This window comes from Diorhabda sublineata, chromosome 11, assembly GCF_026230105.1.
Source record: "Diorhabda sublineata isolate icDioSubl1.1 chromosome 11, icDioSubl1.1, whole genome shotgun sequence".
Classification (NCBI taxonomy): domain Eukaryota; kingdom Metazoa; phylum Arthropoda; class Insecta; order Coleoptera; family Chrysomelidae; genus Diorhabda; species Diorhabda sublineata.
Genome location: NC_079484.1, coordinates 1682974 through 1708376, shown reverse-complemented (window position 1 = coordinate 1708376; position 25403 = coordinate 1682974). Strand labels below are relative to the sequence as shown.

The window sequence follows — 25403 nt, the reverse complement described above, 5'->3', positions numbered from 1 at the left end:
ATAGTTACACTGGACTGGACAACCATTTTGTTAATAGATAAACTAAAAGCGATGAGTACATTAACGATCATAGATATAAAAAGAACTGCGCCAAAGTAAATAACTTACTTTTATGGCTTCCTGGACTTCACTTCCAGACGCTGGATGTGCTCCGGAAACTACTACGAAAGTGTGCCAATCAAAAGCACGTAACAGAGCGACGACGCTTTTCGATACTTTACTAGATGGCGGTAAAGTCCTTGCGAATGTAAAGAAAAGTCTTTTATTTGATACTTTTGTTTCACTGCATCTCTGGAGTTGGAAAAATTTCATTAAAAAACGAGTTCATTATATTGGAGATATGATATCCAAAAAAAAAACGTTAGACTAAACTAGTAAGACCACAAATTGCCTATTTTATAGATGGTTTACGGAGGTGATTTGAATTCGAGTTAGTTTTCTATTTTTAGTTAAAACTTCATTAAAATTTCATTGTTGCCATTACAATGCATTATCTTTAAATTTATTCCCGTGTCCTTACAAAAATTTGAAACGTTTTACAAGATGGCTACTGATTACTGATAAGTATTTTATTGAGGTTATTTTAAATATTGATAAAAAATTGTGTTTTCACAATATTATTATCATTATAAATACAAGAATTAAGTATGAAACTGTTGGACTGTTTAATTACGCCGTATATTTGAGCTTTTTTACCACATTTTATTCAACAATCTTTACTTTTATAAACAAATTTTATTACCAACAAATTTTCCCTCTAATATAATGTAATTGTCATTCAGTTTTCCGTCCGTCTTATTTGGTTGAACTTGACCAGTATTACATGTGTCATATGTCAGAAATTAATAGTTTTTAATAAGTATGAAAATATCCAATATTTTTTATAACTGTGTTTATTACGGGGTAATCCCAATATCTAATTACTGAATTATTCGTGTAAACCCGCGGAAGAGAACAATTTAATTATATGTTATCGATAGAATTAAAATTGCTTGTTTTATATGAGAGATATCAAATGAATAATTCAAATTCATACCGCTAGATGGTATTAATCGTACCTAACGGCGGTAATTGCTTCTTTAATACCATATCTTTCTGTTTTCCAATACGAAATTTGAAAATCAAATCTTGTTAAACTGATATATATATATACTTTTATTATTCCATTTGATTACTATGTAGTCTACCTAATAAATGACATCGTAAAGTAACTCGATTTCGAAAAATAAAATACTCTTGAGGTCGTAAACTTCGTATAAATATGAAAACAATTTGCAGTTAATTAAGATATCGTCTCCTTTTGATTCACAAAATCCTATTTGTAGTTATTTGAGTGCTTTAAGAAGACGAATATTTTCTCGAGTAAAAATTTTTCCGGTTCAGTAGAGAGAACACGAAGCAATATTATTAAAATTAATGAAAAAAATCAATTTTTGATGTCATATTGAACTAAAACGTATGCTGGAGTTTGATTTAAGACACATCAAAAGACATCAATAAATAAGAAGTGACGATCGAGTCCAATCGGCTTGTTAATCGACAAAATCTGACAAAAGTAGATGCCAGTTCATTCGAATTAAAAGGCAACACTGTTATTTGGGCAGACATTCTTTGAAATTAAGTTATGGGATCAATATTTTATCATAAATTACGTAAAAAGTTTTTAGATTAGGTTCGATTTAACGAACATCCCCTTATCTTATTGTAATATACAGAGTTTTGTGTAATTTATGGAAAAAATTAAGGGTTGGGTACTTAAACCAAGGGTTATGTGAAATTTTAGTACTATTTCAACCTGTTTAGCCGTTTTTTGCAATATTTGTGTTTATCGAGCTTATGAATTGTGATTACGTAGACCCATGGTCAATTAATACATTAAATATACTTTTAATTACTTAAATTTACATTTTTTGGAGACCCTTTTATAATTTTTTTCCCTGTATACAAAATTATGTCTATAGAAAGTTTATGGAAATTGAATAATCGAGTGTCTGGGTGATTGAAGAGATAATGTTAACTTTAGAACTAATAACAGCGATAAGTTCATTGAAATAAAGACTAAAAGTAATGAAAAAACTCAGTTGGGCGAAAATAAAAATTTAATTTGTTGTAAGTACATTCATAAAAAGTTTCTTTTCGGCAGCCGTATATTTCTAACGGTTTTCTTTTAAATGGAAATGCTTAAAAAAGTGTGGGTGGCATCATTCCAACCGTTTTATTCAAATTTTTATTAAATTTATAACTTTCGTGGTCGATTATATATCTTTCGAAACATTTTCTTATAATTAATTCATATTTTTTCACTAAAAATCTTGATATTCCCAGATTTTTCGTTAAATAAATGCCTTTGAACGACTATACCCTGTATAAACCTCAAAAGGTACGCTATAGTAGTAGTAATGCCACATTTAAAATCTTAGTTATGATTTACCCTGTATACGTTGCAATCGTACCATTATTAACAAATTATATGATAATTCAACTTTGACATTTACAGCTTTAGTTATGGATATACCCTGTATAATCAACTAATCGTAAAAGTATTAACGAATTCTCATTCTAAAGCCATTCAAAAAACTCAAATCCTTAGTTATGACTACACACTGTATAAACTATTATATCATCATTAAGTATCGTTTAATTGGCGCCATTCGAAAGTTATGACCACACCCTGTAGTATCAACGAAAGTATATTGATCAACATCGTATTATTTGTCTGTCTCTAATTAAAACGTTACTAGTTAATGACTTTTTACCATAGAACGTTTTTGCTATACCCTGTATAATCAACCAACGTCACCATCATCATTAATTAATTTATATATTGTAACGACTATACCTTGTATAATCAAGGAACCGTTAGCAAACTTCAAAGAGATATTTTTTCAAGTTTTCCTATCCTCCCACCTACTTATTAATTAATTAACGTCATGTTAGGGAGATCTACTGTGATTAAATATCGGATTTTGATTGTACGATGGATATTTTCCTCTTCCATCGTATCTATATTCAAATCACCCAATCCGAAATTAACATAAATCTGGTATCTATCGAAACATTGCTTTAATCGTAACACGATATTCGGAAAAACTAAATGCCTTTCATTAATTATTGTCATACATACATCAATTTGAATAGAAATTCAATACCTGAAATATTCCAGACAATCTGATTTATTATAATGTGTTATCCGTAAATGACGAACGCTTGTCAAGACTCCTTTATAATTAATAACGAAAATCGTTTACGAAATTTACATAATGTTACATTGATCCAATGCTTTCCAATTTTCGGCTTTAATATTACACATTCAATCTTCATACCGACTCCATTTTGTAGTTAATTGAGAAAGCGAAAATTTGTTCTCGAAAAGGTTCTTAAAATATACGTCAGGAAACGATTTTCTGAGTAAATAATTTCAATCGAATAATCATGTGATAGATCGCTATTTGGTTATTGAGAAAAAAAAATGTTTTTATAAAATCGATTCAAGGTTACTGGGGCATCTAGCTTTTATTTCGAACTAAATCATTCGCACCATTACGAATTTTTGTTTTTGTGAAGAAATAAAAATTTAGAAATCGTCAATACACTGATTCTGAACTTAAAAAATGTAAAACAATGGATACGTAGACAGTAACTCCTCCTCCTAGTACGCAATGGACTCGACCGAACTGTTTGTACCATAGAATTAATATTAAAGACAGAGAGAGAAAACTTCCTAAATTCATGCAGAGAAAAATAACGTTAGTTTACTATGCTCTATCTCTCTCTACTATATTCTGATTCGTCATTACGTCGAAGTTTCGAGTGGTGCTATTGTTACTTATTCCAATTATTCTATTTTTATTTCTATGGTTTGTTATACGAAGACGTGTCAAAAAATATAATCAACCCATAAAATGAAATTAATATATGAAAAAATCTCTCTTTTAAATTTAATCAATGTTTTCTGATTAAATAAGTTGATCTAGAAATTTACAAAAGCCGTTATTTCCATTAGGTCTTAACACCCGAATCGACAAAAACATCACGAATATAAACAAAAACAAGTAAATGAAAAACGGCACATTTAATGCCGTTAATGTATATAATCCTCACTAAATAGTCGAACTCGATATTTAATTAACTTACTGGTTGGAGACAAACAAAGTTCCGATGGCCACAAGCTGATATATATTGAAAAAGTATTAGATTTTGATTTAATTGAATTAAACAAATTTTCTACTTTGACATTATGTATAAAATAACAAGAAACTGCATTCGATATTCTACTTTAATTAAAATTAAAACTATTAATCACGCCAGTAATTGTATTTTAATAAATTCATTAATTTTCATTAAGCGGAAACTTGAAATTATCACCTGTCTGACATCCAACTTCCTTCCTCTTCTTTACTTATACATATAGCGTCTAAATTTGTAACATAGATAAACAAAAAACATAGATACTCACATCAGGACAGATAGTTTATTTAAAAAAATAATTTGCAACTGTTTAATTAAAATTAAAGCACAAAAAATATATTTTCACATAATCAAATAGTGGAAATATTTATGCAAACGGGGAAGTAACAGTAGCCATTTCGTTTTCTTAATGGTCTGATCTTGAACCAGTTGTCTCAAGGTCAATTATTTTAATGTTAAAAGTTTTATAATATGGGTATGCTTGTTAGATTGAACGGACGTTGGGCAAAAATTACGAAAAATAAATAATTTTATGTTGATAGTGCATTGTTGATGTATAATATTACGCATGAAACGATTGTGATCATCCATTGTGATTTGTGCTGTTTATATATTATTTTTACCTTTTCGAAAGTCTTTGTTTACCGATTACAGTGATAATTTTTTGAAAATCTTTAGAATATTGAGTATTACTATACGAATCCATTAATTTAAGCATTTATTCCCATATTTTAAAAATTTCACACGTTTTACAAGATGGCTGCCGGATATCAACAATGCTTGTTTCAAGTTCTATTTTCACTTGTTATTCATTGACGCATGTCAAATTAATAGTTAAAGGTTGAATCTCTAGATGGCGCCAATTAGACCAAATATCGTAAACTATCTAAATATAGGTGATCTGTGTTTGATTCATTTCGAGTATTTGTTATATACGAGGAATCTCGATTTGATTATACGTGCATTTGATCATTTTTCTTATACATACATAAGAAATCATCGGTAAATTCCAAGCCGCCGCCACCAAAGCTTCCGAAGAACACGTGTCGTCAGGTCCTATAAATGCCACCGTTCCGTTATCTCTCATCTCAGTCATGACTCTAATAGCTTGTGCAGCTAAAGATGATTTGCGAAGATATAAACCGAGTTCTGGTGGATTAGTACCAATATCAGCTGCTATGTAACTCAAACGACGACCAGGTAGGAGGTCTGGAAAAGGAATATTCTAACGACAGAAGTTTAGATGCTCAAATTTGAAAAAAATATCTTTTTTTTGTAGGTGCTCTCCTATTATAATAAATAAAATTAATATGAAATATAAAGAAGCAATAAACTCTGAATATTTCCAGATTACAGATTTTAATCGATTATTATCTAAAAAAAAATCGATATTTTGAAATATCGATCGTTTTAGTTAAACCAAATTCACTTGTCGTTACAAAGAAGCACATTTCATTTTTGGGCATGCGCATAATGCTTTTATAAGTATAGTTAAATAGAAAAACTTTGAACTAAATCATAGAATAATCAGTATTTGATTACTGAAATACATTTCAATGAACAATTTTCTTTATTACTTTTTAAGATACTTTTTATGTTCATTATTTTCAAATTTAACATTTCTCAAGTTAATTTATTTATGGTAATGCTAAAGTTGAGATTTGTGTCTTGGTATTTACCTAAATGAAAGTCTCGAACAAACATTAAAGATTAATAACGTTAGAATGAAATTTCCAACCAAACTTGAGATACGAAATTCAAATTCGATGAACTTTGATACTTTTTTATGTTGTCTGGTAGATGATTTGCTTTTCTTAAGGCGTATTTTCACGAGACTCAATTAAACGATTGTATTAATCACTAAGTCGGAAACAAATTGAAAAATTTTCTATTACTACTAAACTTGCATTGTCTACCATGTAAACTTTTTCAATTTCAACCTAGATCTTACGAATTTAATCGATTGATATAGATCGACTCGTGAAAATATGCCTTTATCGGCCATGATTCATGCAGGCGCGGAACACAACTACTAACCGTTTTAAAAATGTCGGCATTCAATTTGTAGAAGTGTAAAATGACAGCGTTTGTATAATAGTGCAGTAAAATTTCGTTTTATTTTTAAATTAGTTTACTCAATTTTATTAATTAGTCATATAGTGATGCTTTATAATTGATAATTACATCAGGTTGTTTGATATGTGTGACACGAAACACTATTTTAACCTACCTTTGTCTTCGTTAACTGCTTCTACCGCTAACGGCAACGCTCCAAGAACAACCTGAGCCTGTCTGTATACCCCTAGGAAACCTATCGTCACCGATTCACTAAAATTGTGAGCTCCAGTTCCCTTAAGATATTCGTATAACACGGAATAGTTCGGTGAACTTTTATTTTCTTTCAATTTTCCTGTGGGACCGGAGCACGTAATTTCGTTTCGGAAACTCGTGTTATCGGAAGCAAGCGAAATTTTTAAAGTCATTATTATCAGCCCGATTGAAAGTCGCATCATCATCTATCACAAATAAAATTTATTCCCGTCGATTTTTTTTAGTATATTGAACATTTAATTTAGTTCGAATGGACTATAAACAAGATGATTAATAAATTTAATATTAATGTGTATATAATAAAATAAATATTTCGATATTAATTATGTTTTCTTTCCGCCTTGAGGAACACTAGACACTTTTAAAATAATTTACCACGCCCCCTATACGCCATCATAAAATGTAGGACATTGAACCATAATTTAGTTCGTATTTGTATTAAATTAATATCATATATCCTGATAATTAAGAAAAATTAGTGCTCTACACTAATCGGCAAAAGTATGTAGTATAAAGAACTAGTAGGTTTCTGTGAATTTACAGTGTTGTCAGATATTCCGTTTATTAGATAATATAATGAAACTTGTCATATTTTATGTATTTGCGAATTTTTGACATATGACATATTTGACAATTTAGAAAGCTTCTATATCATTTTAATATAATATACGAGGATGGTCCCAGAAGTACCTTTCCCAAGAAAAGTTTATTTATGTGAAAGGCCTCGTAAATGTAGATATTATTACTAAATTATAATATTTATGTACAGGAATCGTTACTTTTCAGTATTTGTCAAGGATTTTCAGAAGAAAAAGTATAGAAAAAAATCTATATAAAAGAATTAATTATGTTTTCTTTCCGCCTTGAAGAACACTAGACACTTTTAAAATAATTTACCACGCCCCCTATACGCCATCATGAAATGTAGGACATTGAACCATAATTTAGTTCGTATTTGTATTAAATTCATATACATTTTATAAAATAACTAAAATATCTAAATAAATACTCCGGATTATATTTTGACGTGATTTTTCTCTATTTATATCCAGCAGAGTTGAATTTTATGACCTATTTTAATTGTCATATTTACAAAACAGAACAAGCATAAATAAGACTTATGAAACGCCTCGTTTGCAAGAACTGATCAATATCTAAATTTTAACTATTCATTCCAAATAATTTTCATCTTATGGAATAGAATACAAAAAAGCATTTTGCTGCGTCGTAGTATATATGAATATACAATCGCCCAGCTCAAAAGACGTAAACAATAATTGTTAAAAAAAACAACGATTTTACTTGTACTAAATTAATGTCATATATCCTGATAATTAAGAAAAATTAGTGCTCTACACTAATCGGCGAAAGTATGTAGTATATAAAACTAGTACTCGATTAAAGGTTTCTGTGAATTTACAGTGTTGTCAGATATTATTAGATAATATAATGAAACTTATCATATTTTATGTATTTGCGAATTTTTGACATATGACATATTTGACAATTTGTAAAGCTTCTATATCATTTTAATATAATATACGAGGATGGTCCCAGAAGTACCTGTCCCAAGAATAGTTTATTTATGTGAAAGGCCTCGTAAATGTAGATATAATTACTTTATTATAATATTTATGTACAGGAATCGTTACTTTTCAGTATTTGTCAAGGATTTTCAGAAGAAAAAGTATAGAAAAAAATCTATATAAAAGAATTAATTATGTTTTCTTTCCGCCTTGAAGAACACTAGACACTTTTAAAATAATTTACCACGCCCCCTATACGCCATCATGAAATGTAGGACATTGAACCATAATTTAGTTCGTATTTGTAATAAATTCATATACATTTTATAAAATATCTATATAAATACTTATCATATTTTATGTATTTGAGAATTTTTTTATATATGATATATTTGACAATTTGTAAAGCTTCTATATCATTTTAATATAATATACGAGGATGGTCCCAGAAGTACCTGTCCCAAGAATAGTTTATTTATGTGAAAGGCCTCGTAAATATAGATATAATTAATATATTATAATATTTATGTACAGGAATCGTTACTTTTCAGTATTTGTCAAGGATTTTCAGAAGAAAAAGTATAGAAAAAAATCTATATAAAAGAATTAATTATGTTTTCTTTCCGCCTCGAGTAACACTAGACACTTTTAAAATAATTTACCACGCCCCCTATACGCCATCATGAAATGTAGGACATTGAACCATAATTTAGTTCGTATTTGTAATAAATTCATATACATTTTATAAAATATCTATATAAATACTTATCATATTTTATGTATTTGAGAATTTTTTTATATATGATATATTTGACAATTTGTAAAGCTTCTATATCATTTTAATATAATATACGAGGATGGTCCCAGAAGTACCTGTCCCAAGAATAGTTTATTTATGTGAAAGGCCTCGTAAATGTAGATATAATTAATATATTATAATATTTATGTACAGGAATCGTTACTTTTCAGTATTTGTCAAGGATTTTCAGAAGAAAAAGTATAGAAAAAAATCTATATAAAAGAATACATTTTTCTTATTTCAAGAATATTTGAAAGATCTGACAACAATGTAAATACAAGATCGACCACATCACAAAATCATCTTTTATTTATATTTTGAATAGAAAAAAAAACATAGATATGGAAAAATTCTAATAAGACAAAATAAATGTTGAAAAACCGTCTTCAAACAGCAAAAACCGACTTTATCTCGGCAATATTTCACCCCACGTACCTCATTTCAATTGTAAACAACCCTGAATATCAATATCATTAAACAAACATATTTTTTTAATACAAACTTCGCGGATCGCTTGTAAAAAGGTAAACAAAGACATAGATAAAAGCAAACCAAATAAATCTAGACGGACCGGACGTGACGTTCAAAAACATCATCGAAACTAAGGTGTGGTATGACGTAAGACTATGGGTTTCTCGCGTTGATTAAGTATACCAAAAATTTATCATACAGCATTGATTTTGAGCGGAACGTTTTAACGCTAATATTCACATTATGTAAAATATACCGGATTATCAATAAGATTATTCGACGTAATAACATGGTTGTTTAATTATTGAATCGTCCTTGTATAAATAGCGTGAACCAGAGACAATTCTTGCGTTAATCTATAATTCGTCGCTTATCCACAGCAATAACAGTCTTTATATATTGTTATGAATGAGACGAAAAACGATTGGATGAAATTTCATTATCACCGAAGACGACGCCATCGTCTGCGAGAAATTCTATTATTTACCACACTAAATCACTTCTTATTTTTGTCGTTGATTCACTCCCAACAAATTCGGTGATTTGAGATTTGAATTTGTTATATATAAATACAAAATACAAATAATTAAAAAACTGTAAATAACTTGTAGTAACAGTAATTTATCCTTATAGATAGATAACCTCAATTACACTGTATAATTAGTGTTGCCTATCTATTAGTGAAATTATTTATTCGATTGTTTTTTTATGTTGGCAAAACTAGGAATGTGTAAGATGACTAATACTCGCTCTGATGCTTTAAATAATCTGCTAAAAATCTAAAAAAGAGTTATACGTAAATAATTATTTTGAAATTTATAATTAAGCTTCAAAAATATATCGTGTACACTATTCTACCTACTGTTTTTATTTATATAAATTTTTTTCTTTCAATAAATATTAAAATATTTATTAAACAAAACTGTTTGAAACCCGCGAAGTTTTTACGCGCGAAATAACGTATTGACCACCCTTATAACCGATAGCAAAACATCAGCAACGGAACTGAAATCCGGAATATTATTTACCGTTAGATTTTCTTGAGCGAAAATTCGCGCAAACTCCAAATTTTCTTGTCGGGAATCAACAGGTTCCATTTAACTCTTGGAGTTACAGGGATCGGCTCAAAACTACTCATTTTTACGTTGATTATTACGTCGATGACTGTCTGACTATTGTAAATAACATATTTTCATTTATTACACAATAAAAAATAATAAATATTGTACAATTACAACCGCATTTCTAAAAATATTTATGAGGTTGCATACTTTCTATATTTATATATATTAAGAATAGCCCCATCTATATGTAAATAATAGAAATGAATCAGACCATAGAACTAAACTTTATCTATTATGACGGGAAATGACGTCATGAATATATTACAAAATGAGTATTCCTATACGAATAAATTCTGTATACAAATGTCAATAATAGCAAACAACAAATATCCCCATATTTAGAATAGTTTTGTCACAAGCTATTTAAAATGAATATAATTACATCTGAAAGCGAATTGTTTACAGATTAGTTAGATGAAATGTTCCTAAATGAGAAATTATATCTGGAACGTCTACTAGTTATAGTAACTTTATCTATTATAACGGAAATGACGTCATGAATATATTACAAAATGAGTATTCCTATACGAATAAATTCTGTATACAAATGTCAATAATAGCAAACAACAAATATCCCCATATTTCGAATAGTTTTGTCACAAGCTCTTTAAAATGATTACAATTACATCTGAAAGCGAATTGTTTACAGATTAGTTAGATGAAATGTTCCTAAATGAGAAATTATATCTGGAACGTCTACTAGTTATAGTAACTTTATCTATTATAACGGAAATGACGTCATGAATATATTACAAAATGAGTATTCCTATACGAATAAATTCTGTATACAAATGTCAATAATAGCAAACAACAAATATCCCCATATTTAGAATAGTTTTGTCACAAGCTCTTTAAAATGATTACAATTACATCTGAAAGCGAATTGTTTACAGATTAGTTAGATGAAATGTTCCTAAATGAGAAATTATATCTGGAACGTCTACTAGTTATAGTAACTTTATCTATTATAACGGAAATGACGTCATGAATATATTACAAAATGAGTATTCCTATACGAATAAATTCTGTATACAAATGTCAATAATAGCAAACAACAAATATCCCCATATTTAGAATAGTTTTGTCACAAGCTATTTAAAATGAATATAATTACATCTGAAAGCGAATTGTTTACAGATTAGTTAGATGAAATGTTCCTAAATGAGAAATTATATCTGGAACGTCTACTAGTTATAGTAACTTTATCTATTATAACGGAAATGACGTCATGAATATATTACAAAATGAGTATTCCTATACGAATAAATTCTGCATACAAATGTCAATAATAGCAAACAACAAATATCCCCATATTTCGAATAGTTTTGTCACAAGTTCTTCAAAATGAATATAATTACGTCTGAAAGCGAATTACTAACGGATTGGTTAGAAGAAATGTTCCTAAATGAGAAGTTATACCTGGAACCTCAACTAGATAGAGCGACAACAATTTTAGTGAAAGACGTGTGTAATTTATTGAGGCACGACAACCATGTTTTTGCTTTTTCTGTGGATACTTTAGAAGAATATATCAGAAGAAAGGCTATTTTAGAAGAAGAAATAGATGATCCGGCCCTGACTGTAGTAGTTACAATATTCATTTGTGGTAAAGTTGTTGGAATTCAAGACGTGAAAATAAAAATACTTCAAAATATTCTAAGAAGAATGACAGGCAGAAATTACCACACAAATATAATAAAACAAAAAGAAATGGAAATTCTCAAAACCTTCGATTACAGTTTACCGATAAATAACGACGTTGACGATTTGAAAACTTTTATTTCCAAGTTTGAAACGCAAAGCTGTATCAGAGTATCGATTATCTCGTTATGTTGCGAAATCCTCGAAGCTCTTTATATAACAAGAAGTCACTGGTTTTATTCGCTTAAAAACATGTATATTGTGAGCAACGAAGCGCTACAGGTATTTAAAAAGCTCATGCAAAGCAGACTCTATTTGCCAATAGGGATATTAATTTCCGCTTTTAGAATTACTTCCTACAAAAATACATTAAACGTCGATAAAATTCTGGAAGACTTAGCTAACGGCTCCCAAATTCATACCGACCATTTTAATGCTTTAATTTCAAAAATTGTAGAAATAATTAATGAATAATTGTATTTATAAGATAATTGTTTCAATTAACTGATTTAATTTAATGTTAAGTAGCTGTGTTACTACCCGAATAAAGTCTTTAAAAAAAAGTTTTGAAGAAATTTCAACACCTGTCATAAGTCATTTTGCCCTGTCAATGTAACGTGGTTGCCATTGACAACAATCTTATTTTCCAAATTTCTTTGAACAGGTTGTGCTAATAAACGTTAATTAATGTGCATTTTGCTTTAAATATTAATTATTCTTGTTCAAAAGAACAATTTTTGGACTATTTCTGTATCCTGTTGATAATGGATACTAATAATAACTTTCAAGTAACAGAAGAGAGGTTATGTTGAAAAATCATTTCAGTTGAGCCTTGTCCAGCTTTATTAGTAAAGAGTGAGTAATATTTTGTAAATATAATGAATTTTTTTAATTTCATACTTCTTAGACCTCTTTTATATAGTTTTATTAATTTATTATCTTGATTTTAATCTCTTTTAATTAAAAATTTCGTCTAAAAGCTTTTTAAATTGACGTCAATATTATATGCTTTTGAATGAAATTTTAATAGAAAGTGACCTAAAATAAAGATCACTAAATGTATAGCATTCTTTTTATATGACGTATTTAGTAACAAAAGTTTTTTTCAAATCTATTATATATTATAAAGTTGATTTTACTAGGGACTACATTGAGATAGTAAAATGATAAGGGTAATACAAATAAAACACATTTATAGTTGACTGCCTTTTTAATTAAAAATGCATACAACATTTGAAATATAATTTGAGTACTTCTTTTTAATTTTAAATGTACACACGCATCTCTAGATGTAAATTTAAACATAAAACAACAAAAAAATAACAGTCTTCTGTATAAAAGTAAAAATATAGTAAAATAATTGATTAAGCATTATTATTAATACTAAATTGGGAGATTCTTCATATAATTGCAACATTTTGTTTGCGTTATAGAAAATTGTATTACAATTGGATTCGATTTAAACAAAATTTAATTCAAAATTATTATGAGTATATCACAATTAAAATTATTGAAAATACAAAAAGCTGAGTATAGATACAGGAAAATAATTCCCTACTTGTTATTTTTTTTATATCCTATTTATTTTAAGCGAATTATACTAACGGAAATATGATTTATGCTGTATACAAAATTTTGCTCCGGAAACCAATAATTGTAGAAATATACTACATTGTCTAGCTGCTTGGAAGACTGTTGAGTTGGGAGAACTACAATCCTAATGATTCCTTGACACAGTACTAAATTTTTTAATTAAGCAAAAAACTAATACGAACTATATTTTTTTAATAAATTACTACTATTACTACAACAAAGTTTCGCCTAAATATAAAATGAGCAAAATATCAACTAGTCAGGTATATAAAGTAAATATGTTTTTCCAATGACCAAATATGCATATATAACACAATAATTATGAAAAATTGGTGTCAATAAGCAAATATTAGTTCATAGCAGGCAGTTTATCATCATCTAGCGCAATCATTTAAAAGACCTTTATCATACTATACGTTATAATCCATTTTAATACGTCTTCAAAATAGTTTTAGTAGATTCTCAAGGATAAAAATAAAATTAGATTTGGATGTCACATTTCTAAATAAATTTAGATTGTCCGGCTTGTTGTCATTCATCGATTAGCTGAGTAACACACCTCAGAAAGGTTTGAGTTCAATCTTATCACTTACTGTCTTTCTTCTGTACACCTTCAATACCGGTCTAAAATGGGGTGGATAGCAACAGAGTTGACTGGAAACTACCGATGCTACCCGAGCTCTCCAACATGATCACACCTAGAGGAGTATTTGCAAGACCTATTCGACAGGCAGACGTCCCACTACAATCTACAGAAGTTTAAGATCACTATCCACAGGCTAAGTTGGAAGTTTTGTAACCGTTGGTGATATTCATATGAACATACTGTTTACACTACCACTACATCAACACTCACAATCACAACGACTGAAGGTTCACCTTCTGTCTCTGAAGACGATAACTTGTTTATCGAAATGGGTGTCGGACAGTGTAATTCAGTGTAATTGTGAGTGTTGTTGAAGTTGTAGTGTAAATGGTGTGTTCAGTAATATCCACATGGCAGGCACCACTGCTTTTTACACAAAAATATATATATAAGAGAGATAATTATTATTGCTCCACTCCATCCCACTGCCACGCATGAAGCACGGCGCTGTCACGAGTTCTCTTCGAGGTTACGCGGCTAAAGACGAATCCCGCGTTTATAAAGACGGTTTCCCGCTCATTTTACTACGTATTACGATATTCGGTTTTCTTATATTTTTACTATAAATCTCGCGTTTAATTTTCAATAGTTTCGTAATCACTTGTGATCCAGTTTAAATTCCATCAATTATTGATGTTGCCAATAGCAAAAAGTCTCTTTTTACAAACGAACAAAGACCAAAAATACAAATTTTCGTAATATTTTGGGTTTTAAATAGTGTAGGAATATATTCACAAGATTCTACTGTCAGTATAACGAGTTTTCAGTATGAAAATGAAGAATATAAATGAATGAATGGTGAAAAAATACAATTCAATAATATATAAGGTAAATACTGTTTCTTTTTAGTTGGATAACGAAAATTTTTATGAAAAAATGTAACGAATATGCAGTTAATCACAATATGAATATTGATTATTTGAACAAAATGTTTATAAGAAATAGTACAAAATTATTTTGGCACTTTTCACCTGGTTGTGTTTGAGGAAACAAGATTTACCCAATATATAATTAAATTTATAAAGAAATGTAAAAAATAAACCCTGTATATTATATGTTGTTAAAAATTGATACTATATTCAATTGTTATTAAATATTTGTCGTTTCTATCTTAACAATTTGTAAATTCTTTGGTTTTTATGCAGATGAGATTATAAAAAAAAATAGTCCATATCGTAGACCAGACAAATAAAAATACTATAAAGCTCCAAAAGTTATAGAAGTTCATATTATTTCGATACTTTTATAAATAAAAGCTTTGTTCATAAAAGATAGTTTATAAATTAGCAGCAAATCAATTACAGCCATACTCAATTTATTATAAGAACTTTTTTATAGGTTTTGTTTTTGTTCTTTGTCTGAATTATTTTTTCGACATCCATAAAATAGTTTTAAAAATAAAGGGCCAAAGTTTAGTTTGTTTGTTGTTGAAAAAGTTGTTAATCTATAAAAATAACCGTAAAAATATTTCTTCATCGTATTAAAATATTAATTTTCGCGCGTAATTTCACTAAATGTCATACTATGTAATCAATTATGGCGTCTGTTGATCACTAAACGAATATTCATAACCCATCTGCCTGTCTATAACTTGCATCTTATTTTAACATACGTGTATTAAATATTTCACCCTGTTTTATACATTACAAGTATTGTACGAAATCCCGCTACCTGATTGGAGTAATCATTTTGCTTTATCAATAAAAATCGTTTAACTAAAATCGATTCGTGAGAACGTGCCTTTAGATATGTGTGACTGTTACGTGACAGCAGATATCCGTCAGTTGAAAGTGTTGTGAATCTTTTCTAAATTTAAATTACAATTAAATTTTTATTCAGTGATGGAATTAAGTGCAATGCAATTAATAGTGAGCGATAATTCGTTAATTTTGAGTTCTTTAATATGTTTTAAATTCAACTTATCACATACATAAAATTTTTAAATGGATTCTGTACTGTGGGTGAGTAGTGTAAAACTTTCTTATAAATTTAAATTATTTCCAACGTTGTTTTCTTTCCGTGTACAAATATTCTCAAGATTTCTTTTATAAATTTATGTAGATCGTCAGCAATAGAGTGGAAAAAGTGAAAAATTTGAAAAGAATGTGTTTTGTGTGTGTGAGAAAGTATAACGATAGTGGTTTCGTAAAAATCACCAAATTGGTATTACCCATTTCCTCTCGGCTTTTTTTGTTCCATTTATTTTATGGTTTTGTGGTTTTTTCGAAGAAAAATTGTTTTCAATTTCCTACTGGTAAATCAATATGGCTGACCTTTCGGCCATATTTAGTTTAGATAGATTGAATGCAAAGTGCTGCGTAGGGCATCTTTTACTTTTTACCAATAAAACCTAGTAAATTACATATATTCCAAGCTATTCCAACCTATTGATCATATTGTGCAATAAAATTATATGGTAAAATTAGTCTCGAAACAAAAATCAACCAACAAGTGAAAGTGAGGTTATGATTATTTTGAAATTTTATTTTCGTTGATGGAATTAAAATGAGTAGAAAAGACAAGTATTTTTTAAGGTGAATATACATTTTTTCTTAATTATGCAAATCGTGTGAAATCGTTTATTTTATCGTGATCATAGAAAAAATTAGATTCCGGGGAAACGTGTTATAGTTTCGGGATTTTTTTAATAATTATTCATTCATATTTGAAAATTTTGATTCCTTATGAATAAGAACTAACATTTTCCTATTTTTAAAAAAAAATTTTTGTGTCCCAATATCGTTAGCTGATGATACAAAACTTGTAATTTTTCTGATTAATTATTTTATATAGGATAGCTGTAAATGGCTATGCTTGAAGTATATGATCTTACAATTGGTTAAAAAATGTTCTACCTCACATAAGAACGTTTTAAAATGGAATTTACATTGAATATTATGAATATTTCGTAAATATTTTTCCTTTTATCATTGTTTTTCGTTATATAACTATAAATGAAAGTTTGTATATATTATTTGTAAAATGTATTACTAAAATTGAAAAAAGTAAATTTCTATTTACCTAACATAATTGATTTGTTCATGAGATTCCAAAAATATTAGTTCTACAGCAAATAAATCTTTTTCAAAGCATTATATCTATCAATATACCTTTATGAGTATTATTTCGCTCAAATATATAATAAAATCGTAACAAACTTTTTCAATAACCAACTATACTCTGCCCTCTTGTACATATAACACTACACAACATATTTATTTGGCAGTAGCATCAATTTGTGTTAGGTAACGGATACAGATAGTTTAGTATAGCAAAATAGTGAAAATACGCAGCTAATACCACTAACAGATGCCATATTGCGTGAGCAAAAGGTATAACCCCATCGCTTTTGAAGAATACTATACCTACCATATATATCAGTCCCCCGATGAATAATTCTGTCAACCCCAAAAACGTATGCTGGAAAAACAGCAAAAGAAAAAGATTCTTCTAGGATTAAGTCTTATAATTTCCATAATTATTAACAACTAACCCTAATCTTCAAATTCAAAAAATGTTATAAACAAACCTTCCTTATTTAATTTGAATTTATTTCTTTTTGGAAACATCTTTAATGTTAGTTACATTCAGATATAGCAATAGGACTATTTGTATAGCAAAGAAAATGAAACTTACCTCACATATGATGGGAAAAAACGGTCCCACGCCCATAATAAGATAAAAGATAGTCTCGAGCATTTTGTACTTTTCGTGGAAGATTTGTTGATAGGTGATACCGATTACGGCTAAAAACCACACTCCCCATCTCATGTGGGAAGCCCATCCTTCGTGTGGAAGTTTTTCAAGTGTAAGCCATGGAAAATACGAACCGGCAATGAACACATATATCATCGCTCTATCACAACGGTGGAGGACATCTTTTAATTGTCTAAAAATCATGTTTTCAAAACCTACAAGATATCCAACACCGTTTTTATTTACCTGTGTTTATTATAGTAAAATACACAATGGAAAGAAGTTGAAACCGAAAATAAAAATATCAGAGTAGCTCCGTAAATTAGAGCAGAGAGCATTTGGTTACCATCTTCAGATCTATTTATTAATTCAAGAGTAGCAAAAATACTAGGGATTATCCATATACCGTGGGTTATAATGTTTGCCACATGTTCTACAGACGTAGGGCAGTATGCCTCTTTGGCGAGTGCCTTTTTGTTCATCCATTGTATACTGAAAAAGAAATTAGAGAGTTTTATATAGCATAGGATTCAAATTCAACACTGAATAAGAATAAATATGAAAGTTATATTAATTTTAAAGCAAATATAACAAAAAAATCAACGAAAGGAAAACTAATCTTGTTTTTTTATATATATCGTTATCAAAAATATGTGGAACTAATTTTGTTTCAATTTTTCAAAATCTAGAAAACGTATTTGATCACTAGAATATACAAAATTTGTATTTAAGTGAAATTGGGGCTACTTATCAACAAAAACAAATATAAAAAGGGGGAAAATTGAAAAAATTACATATATGAAAATTGGAGGAATAAGAAATGAAGCATTTGAGAAGAATAATGGGGAAAACAAGGTGGGACAATGTAGAAAAGAAATTACAATAGAAGAGTTGATAATAATAAAAAATTAAAAGTTAAATCGGTTTGAAATATACTCGGAATGTAATAGACTTACAAGGAAAGTGGTAAAAGCTGTCAGTGTTATCAGGAGAAGTAAATAGTAGAAGAAAAGCCCTAAACTAGCAGGAGACAGAGCCAGTGTTGGATTAAGAAGTAGTGGGGCCCACTAAAGAAATCAAAATCGGTTCGAAGTAAAAATAAATTAAAATCTTATTTCACCATTTAATTTTAAATGCCATACATTTCATTTATTATTGTACTCATGAACAAAAATCAATAGATTTATTACATTTAGTCCTAATTAGAAGGAATAATCCTGAAATAACCAACAGAAATTATAAAAAATTTTTTTTGTATTTCGGTTTTACATAATCATAAACAATTGAAACTAACTGGATAAATTTTCATGCATTTCTATTTATATTTTGTCTAGAAATTATTTAACATCAATTAGTAACTCCAACACGAACTATCAAAATAAACATTTGTATAAATATAGACCCAAGTGAAGGATAATTTATTAGAAATAAATAATAGTCTATTCTAGTTTTATTTTAAACCCCTACTTACCATTTTAATTTCTGCAAATAGGTATTTCTATTAATATACAAAAGGTACTGTTTCAGAATTGTACTGCTTATCATACCTAAAAATTCGAACGATCGTTATTTACAGATTTTTCTTGATATTGTATGAAACGCCATATTTTTCTCGTATCAATAGTGAATCGGGAAATATACTAATTCGATTTATACGAAAAATTATCTTTTACATAAATAATTCTTTAATAAAGAAGATTTACAATTGTACTAACCAAGAATGTGGATGAACAAAAACACTTTAAGCACTCGCCGTCTAGCAAGCGAATGACAATAGCTGGATGTTCATTCTCACAGTGTTGCCACGTCAATTTTCATCAACGGAGAGTTCGTGAAAAAATATCACGATCAAATTTTAAAAAACGATATTTTATAATTTAATATAAACATTTGATTTCAATGCACATTTGTTTTTATATTGAATCGATATAAATCTGTTGATATTTAATTGATATTATGAAGAATTCCGGCCGCGGGAATGTAATAAAAAAAAGGCGGCAAACAGATGATGAAAAACAATAGACTGCATAACATTGAAGCTAAATAATGAGATGTTTTTATGAAATATTTTTCTCACCTGTCCGGTTTAAGGTATTAACAGTATTAACCGCACAACAACAAGTAAGTATGATGTGTAATAGCCCGAATGGATTTGCAAAAAATTATTTTATTAAAGTCAATAAAAAGATAGTTTGAAATCAGGATATAAGTTTTATTAAAAAATTACTCTCTATAATTGATAACGATACGAACGTAGTTTGAGGTTTCCCTTTTGCGTAACTAAAAGGATTATTAGCTATAAAAGGTATAATGAGATTACTTTTTAACCTATTTGAATAATGTATAAACACTAAAACTTTACTAATTAAATTCGATCGATACTGCAACTTATGAAACACCACCCGTATAATTTGATTTACTTCACAACTTCCTTGATGAAAGTTAATTACCAACTGCTTGTACTTTTGTACAGAACTAAAATTAAACATATTTTATAAACGGGACTTTGCTCTTTACAAATTTATTTTCAACTAATCACCTTTAAAACCTTGATTTTAACTAAATGTAATATGCACGATGAACAACAGATGTATAAATAAAATATATTTTTATAACTTCATTGTCGGTATTTAATAGTATATTTGCAAAAAAAAATTGTTATACAGGATAATATTTACATCCTAACTGCGTTGAAAGTTAGGTTAGGTTAACTTAGTGGCCTCTTTCTGTAGATGAAAAGAATTTTCAAAAAAGACAAACGTCTAGTATATCCGAAAAAGAAGAAGAAATAGGAAGGTTGTAATAAAAAATTAACATACAATGAAATGAAATTTCATTACTTTCACGTTTTACTATTTATAAATAAAATAGTAATATCATTATCTTCGTATATATGCAATATTTAACCTTTAATATGAATTTCTGTGACAAGTGTCATTCGTCGACCTTGTTTTTAGACACCAATCAAAATACCCACGGATTATAAGCTTTTTTCTCCTGAATCGCGGTTTGAAAAGTTACAAAATTATTTTACAATAAATATCAGACTTGTTCGTTTTATTGGAAATTGTCGTTATGAAGATACGACCTACACTGATGCGGGTTTACAGTTAACTAACCTCTTTCAAAATTCGGTCAAACCCCGTTAAAATTATTCAAATTTATCGCTTCGCGAAAGTGTATAAGTAATGTACGAACTGAAAATTTACAGTTTCTTTTAATGCAAAATCATGAGTGGTGCATTGCGATTTGCAACGTCGTTTTTGATATGCTTTTTAGTACACCTTTCGATAGAGTGTACCAACAATGGATATCCCTTTGAAAATTATCTAGGAAAGATGACTCCATATCGGATAGTATCCAACAAAAGTTTCGACAGGATTGATTATCCAGGTAATATGATATTCCAATATCGTAAAGTGATTTGTTTATTTTGGAATAGATTATGTGTACACTATATTATTTATAATAATATATCGATGCAAATATGATAAAAATGTTGTGGAAACTTCTCATTTCACGTACTAAAGGCACTTATTTGCTTATATGTGTCTTTTATAGGTTGTACCCCGAAGAAAGTTTGGATGGTAATTAGACATGGAACGAGAAATCCAAAATACTCACTTATAGAACAAATGAACAATCGTTTACCAGAAATTAAAAAAATTGTTCTCGACAGCTCTGCTTTACCTAATGGTAAGTTTATATAATCATTAGGTGTAAAATAGACTCATTTACAGTATTTTCTTCCATATTTAACCCTATAGGTTATTAACGACTACTATATTACTCAAATTTAAATGAATTTAAGATACTAGCTTGCAATATTTCACTATATTTTCATAGGTAGTGAATAACAGATCTTCTTTTATATCTTTTGGTTTTGTATATTCGAGTGTTATTTTGCTTTCTTCGCACAATATATTCATACCCCATTTTTTAGAATTTATTAAACATAGAGATATGGATTTGTTACGTAAATGGAAAATCAGTTTAGATCCCGATGAAAAAAATAAATTGACTCACGAAGGTGAAGAAGAAATGCTAATTTTAGCAGAAAGAATGCAAAGTAGATTTCCTAATTTGTTTGACGAAGTCTACAGCAATACATCTTATAAGGTACAGTTAAAATTGATATAACTTTTTATTATATTCTGAATGAAATATTATTGGAATTAATTAATTCGTGCAGTTTTCAATATCAAAGATAAAGAATAAAATTTCCCATACTATTTTCTGTTTCGTTAACCTGTGATTCGGTTCTCTGCCTAGTGTTCGATGTGTCTTCAAGTAAATCAACACTTTCTTCGATTTCTAAGTCTTCTCAGCCACACATGAAATATATTTCTAGCTTCTACATTGTAGTCCCACTTACAAAAGTTTGTCTAAACTGTTTTATAGGCCAGAACCTGTGGTATCAGCTATAGAACAATAGAAAAAGCTTTGAGAAATGGGGCAAATAGAGAGTCAAATACTTTCTTGGGAAACTTTGTAACTACGAAATAAATTTGTTGTCGAACTACCATTTCATTCGAAAAAGTTTCAGTGTCTCGAAATAAATTTGTAGTGAAACTATTTCTTATATTCTCTGTTCTACAGTTGCCAGTTTGGAGTTAAGGAGCCCAACTGGTGAATCTACTACTACGTTATCATCATCTTTACCCATTTGGAATTTTTTTTATTCTATACAGCAGTTAATATTAATTTAGTGAATCATGTTTTATTTTGAATTAGTTTGAAAGTGTTTTTTGAGAAATAAAAGTTTTGTTATGTTCTGGAATAGCCTATTAGGATACAATAGTGGTTAACTTGATTTTTTTTTCTTTCAGTTCAAATATACTTATTCGCAGAGGACTCAGAAGAGCGCTTACTATTTCGCAGCCGGTTTATTTGGAAAAGCTACAGCGAAAGATGTTTGGTTTCCGGAACCTTTAAAAAAAGATCCAATATTGAGGGTAAGTTCAAATTATTATTATGTAAATGGTTTATAAACAAAAAAATAAAAATTTCAATATTTTATTAAAAAAAATTGACACAAATATGCTTAAAATAGTAAAAAATAATCTTTGCTAGTAGATAATGGCGTTAATAGTTTATTAAAATATTGTGAAATGTTTGTTTTCAATTATTATAACATACAGGAGGTGTCACGTAAGTTGTATGAAATTTTAATGATTTTAAAGTTGGAATTTCTGCAATTATTCAATCATCATCAGCGGTTAAAGATTTATCTTTGGCTTTAAATCAAATTATTATATAAATATAAATAATTGAATGAAAAACGCAAAATTACACAATAATTTTCGATGCTTTATTAATTTGTATCTCCGCATACCATTTCTTTTTGGATTTTTCTGTCTTTCGTGTTCCCACAATAATTATATCAGTCATTTTTGGTTCCGGCATTCTTTTTAAGTGCCCCACCCATCCTAGTCTTCTGGATCTTATAATTTTTTCAATTTCTTGTTAATCGTACAGGTTCTTTATTACCTGGTTGGTTTTTTAGTTTTATAAATTATGTGATAAATGGAAATATGATATTAAAAATAATCCTGGGGCTTTAAGAGAAATTACACTATTCGAAAATGGTGCCGAAATTGATAAATTGGTGAAAGACGTTAATCAGAGATTGCAATTAGATGACAATCCTCTAAATGCAGGTAAATCCGTACACATATATTTACTAATTTGTGAAAATTTATTTTTATTTTTATTTTTTTGTTTCAGAGGATATAGTTCTTATTTATAAAATGTGCGCTTATGAAACCGCGTGGAACAAGAAGAGTAAATCACCGTGGTGTGCTTTCTTCAGTCTTGATAATTTGAAGGTAACATTTTAGATAAATTCAGTTCCGTTGCTGTAAAATTCATTTCGAAAATTTTATTTTTCAATATACACGTTTTGATGTCAAATTTTTTACTGTAACTGTATTTTTTCTCACAAATCATGCAGCAAATTAAAAAAAAAAAAGAATTTGTAGGTACTGGAATATGGTCAAGATTTAAAAAGTTATTGGCAAGACGGTTACGGTCATGAATTAAATTACAAGCAGGCATGTCCAGCGATTAAAGATATGATAAATTTTTTGCAGACGTAAGTTCACATTGAGATGAGAAGAATGTCTTATTGAAATGTTGTTTTTCAGTAAAAACCGTTTTCCTAGAGTGAATATATATTTGACCCATTCCGGAACCATATTGAAATTATTAGCTCACCTCGGTTTATATAAAGACGAAGAAACTTTGACTGCCAAAAATTATGATACCTCCAATAATAGAAAATGGAAAACGAGTCTTATAGACTCGTTTGGATCCAATTTAGCTTTTGTTACATTTGAGTAAGTATTTTTTATTTCGTTAAACCTCTTCATGTTTTAAATGATACATTTTTTTCTTAGTTGTTTTGTCTATTCATCTCATTTTTGGTTGTTTTAATAATCTGAGTTCATTCTTTGTTTTTTTTCTATTATTAATTATTGTTTTTGATACTTTCTTAAAGTCTTCGTTCTTTATTTTGTGTTTTCTCGATTGTTCTTAAGTTGTTTCATTTCCATTACTTCCTTTTAATCTCATATTCGTTCTTGGATAGATAATTTTATTGTTCGTGATCGATATACCTTCTTATTTCATTTTTGGTTGCCCATTTCTATCATCGCTTCTTCTATATCTTCATCGATTTAGTTATTCTGTTTTTGATACTAGTTTCCTCTTACAACTTAATTTTTTCTTGTCTTTTTTTACGGTTTCAGATCTTTTATCATGTTCTCCAAATCTTCTTAGTTTATTTGCTATTATTATCTATTTCCTGAGTTCATTCTTGTTTTTTTTTCGTCTATTATTAATTTTTGTTACTTTTTTGACGGTTTCATGCTTCGTTATGTGTCTGTTTGTTCTTTTAAAGTGTTGTGGCCATTTCGTTTACTTAAATTGTACTCGTTTTTGTAAATGAGCAGTTTTGAAAAGTATTTTTTTTTTGTTTAAGATGTGGACCGGAAACAAAACTTCTTACTATGCACCAAGAAAATATTGTGAGATTACCTGCATGTCCAGATTCAGATTTGTGTGAATTAAACACTGTGAGAGATTATTATTTCCCCAGTATTAATAGCTGTGATTTTAGTAGTATGTGCCGAAGGACTCATTCTTCGAAATGATGATGACCAATTATTCAATTGATTATTTTAAATAGCTTCATCATATATTTATGTACTAATTATTGAATTCTAATATATTTATACATTTTCCGTTCAGTCTTTTATTTATTACTTGGTACCTTTTCAACTTTGAAGAGTAGTTCAAATGTCACATAAATTATTTACCTACAAAAGAATAATTTTAATTATTTGATACTTTTCCCACTATGAAAAGTAGTTCAAATGTCACATAAA

The 25403-nt window shown here is 28.7% G+C and overlaps 4 protein-coding genes across 7 annotated transcripts in view; 2 read left to right on the top strand and 2 right to left on the bottom strand.

Moving 5' to 3' along the window:
* LOC130450138 (guanylate cyclase 32E) overlaps positions 1–6726 on the bottom strand; it is a 41243-nt gene extending 34517 nt beyond the window's left edge. The window contains exons 1-3 of the mRNA XM_056788341.1: positions 6419–6726; positions 5177–5397; positions 109–291 (exon numbers count right to left, since the gene is read on the bottom strand). Of these exons, the coding sequence (XP_056644319.1) occupies positions 109–291; positions 5177–5397; positions 6419–6704 (690 nt within the window). The 5' untranslated portion in view covers positions 6705–6726. The remainder of the gene's footprint in view (positions 1–108; positions 292–5176; positions 5398–6418) is intronic.
* A 5057-nt stretch (positions 6727–11783) lies between these two features.
* Positions 11784–13695, top strand: LOC130450397 (uncharacterized). Its single transcript, XM_056788770.1, has 2 exons — positions 11784–12533; positions 13672–13695. Exons 1-2 carry the CDS (start codon positions 11784–11786, stop codon positions 13693–13695), a joined length of 774 nt encoding a protein of 257 aa, XP_056644748.1.
* LOC130450468 (multiple inositol polyphosphate phosphatase 1-like) lies at positions 12690–25265 on the top strand. Of its 3 annotated transcripts, none has more exons than XM_056788853.1 (10): positions 12690–12935; positions 21295–21408; positions 21577–21711; positions 21959–22134; positions 22845–22970; positions 23522–23675; positions 23743–23843; positions 23997–24109; positions 24162–24353; positions 24998–25265. In XM_056788853.1, the coding sequence occupies exons 2-10, from the start codon at positions 21354–21356 to the stop codon at positions 25167–25169; spliced, it is 1224 nt and encodes a 407-aa protein (XP_056644831.1). In that variant the 5' UTR covers positions 12690–12935; positions 21295–21353; the 3' UTR covers positions 25170–25265. The 3 variants fall into 3 exon arrangements, with proteins under 3 accessions (XP_056644831.1, XP_056644830.1, XP_056644829.1); XM_056788852.1 differs by lacking the exon at positions 12690–12935 and adding an exon at positions 13229–16280; XM_056788851.1 differs by lacking the exon at positions 12690–12935 and having other exon boundaries at positions 20802–21408.
* Positions 13272–20484, bottom strand: LOC130450470 (monocyte to macrophage differentiation factor 2). Of its 2 annotated transcripts, none has more exons than XM_056788856.1 (5): positions 20093–20484; positions 19487–19562; positions 18262–18507; positions 17956–18208; positions 13272–17739 (listed from the first exon to the last, which is right to left on the bottom strand). In XM_056788856.1, exons 2-5 carry the CDS (start codon positions 19558–19560, stop codon positions 17551–17553), a joined length of 762 nt encoding a protein of 253 aa, XP_056644834.1. In that variant the 5' UTR covers positions 19561–19562; positions 20093–20484; the 3' UTR covers positions 13272–17550. The 2 variants fall into 2 exon arrangements, with proteins under 2 accessions (XP_056644834.1, XP_056644835.1); XM_056788857.1 differs by lacking the exon at positions 20093–20484 and adding an exon at positions 19731–20063.
* Positions 25266–25403: the final 138 nt, after the last annotated feature.

Coding starts and splice junctions, on each gene's coding strand:
- LOC130450397 (XM_056788770.1), top strand. CDS start 11,784: ATGAATATAATTACGTCTGAAAGCGAATTACTAACGGATTGGTTAGAA. Junction 12,534..13,671: donor ATGCTTTAATTTCAAAAATT/GTAGAAATAATT, acceptor ATTTATTTTAAG/CGAATTATACTAACGGAAAT.
- LOC130450470 (XM_056788856.1), bottom strand. CDS start 19,560: ATGATAAGCAGTACAATTCTGAAACAGTACCTTTTGTATATTAATAGA. Junction 18,508..19,486: donor TATTTGCAGAAATTAAAATG/GTAAGTAGGGGT, acceptor TTTCTTTTTCAG/TATACAATGGATGAACAAAA. Junction 17,740..17,955: donor TTTTTCCCATCATATGTGAG/GTAAGTTTCATT, acceptor CTGTTTTTCCAG/CATACGTTTTTGGGGTTGAC.
- LOC130450468 (XM_056788851.1), top strand. CDS start 21,246: ATGAGTGGTGCATTGCGATTTGCAACGTCGTTTTTGATATGCTTTTTA. Junction 24,110..24,161: donor ATGATAAATTTTTTGCAGAC/GTAAGTTCACAT, acceptor GTTGTTTTTCAG/TAAAAACCGTTTTCCTAGAG. Junction 24,354..24,997: donor TTAGCTTTTGTTACATTTGA/GTAAGTATTTTT, acceptor TTTTTGTTTAAG/ATGTGGACCGGAAACAAAAC.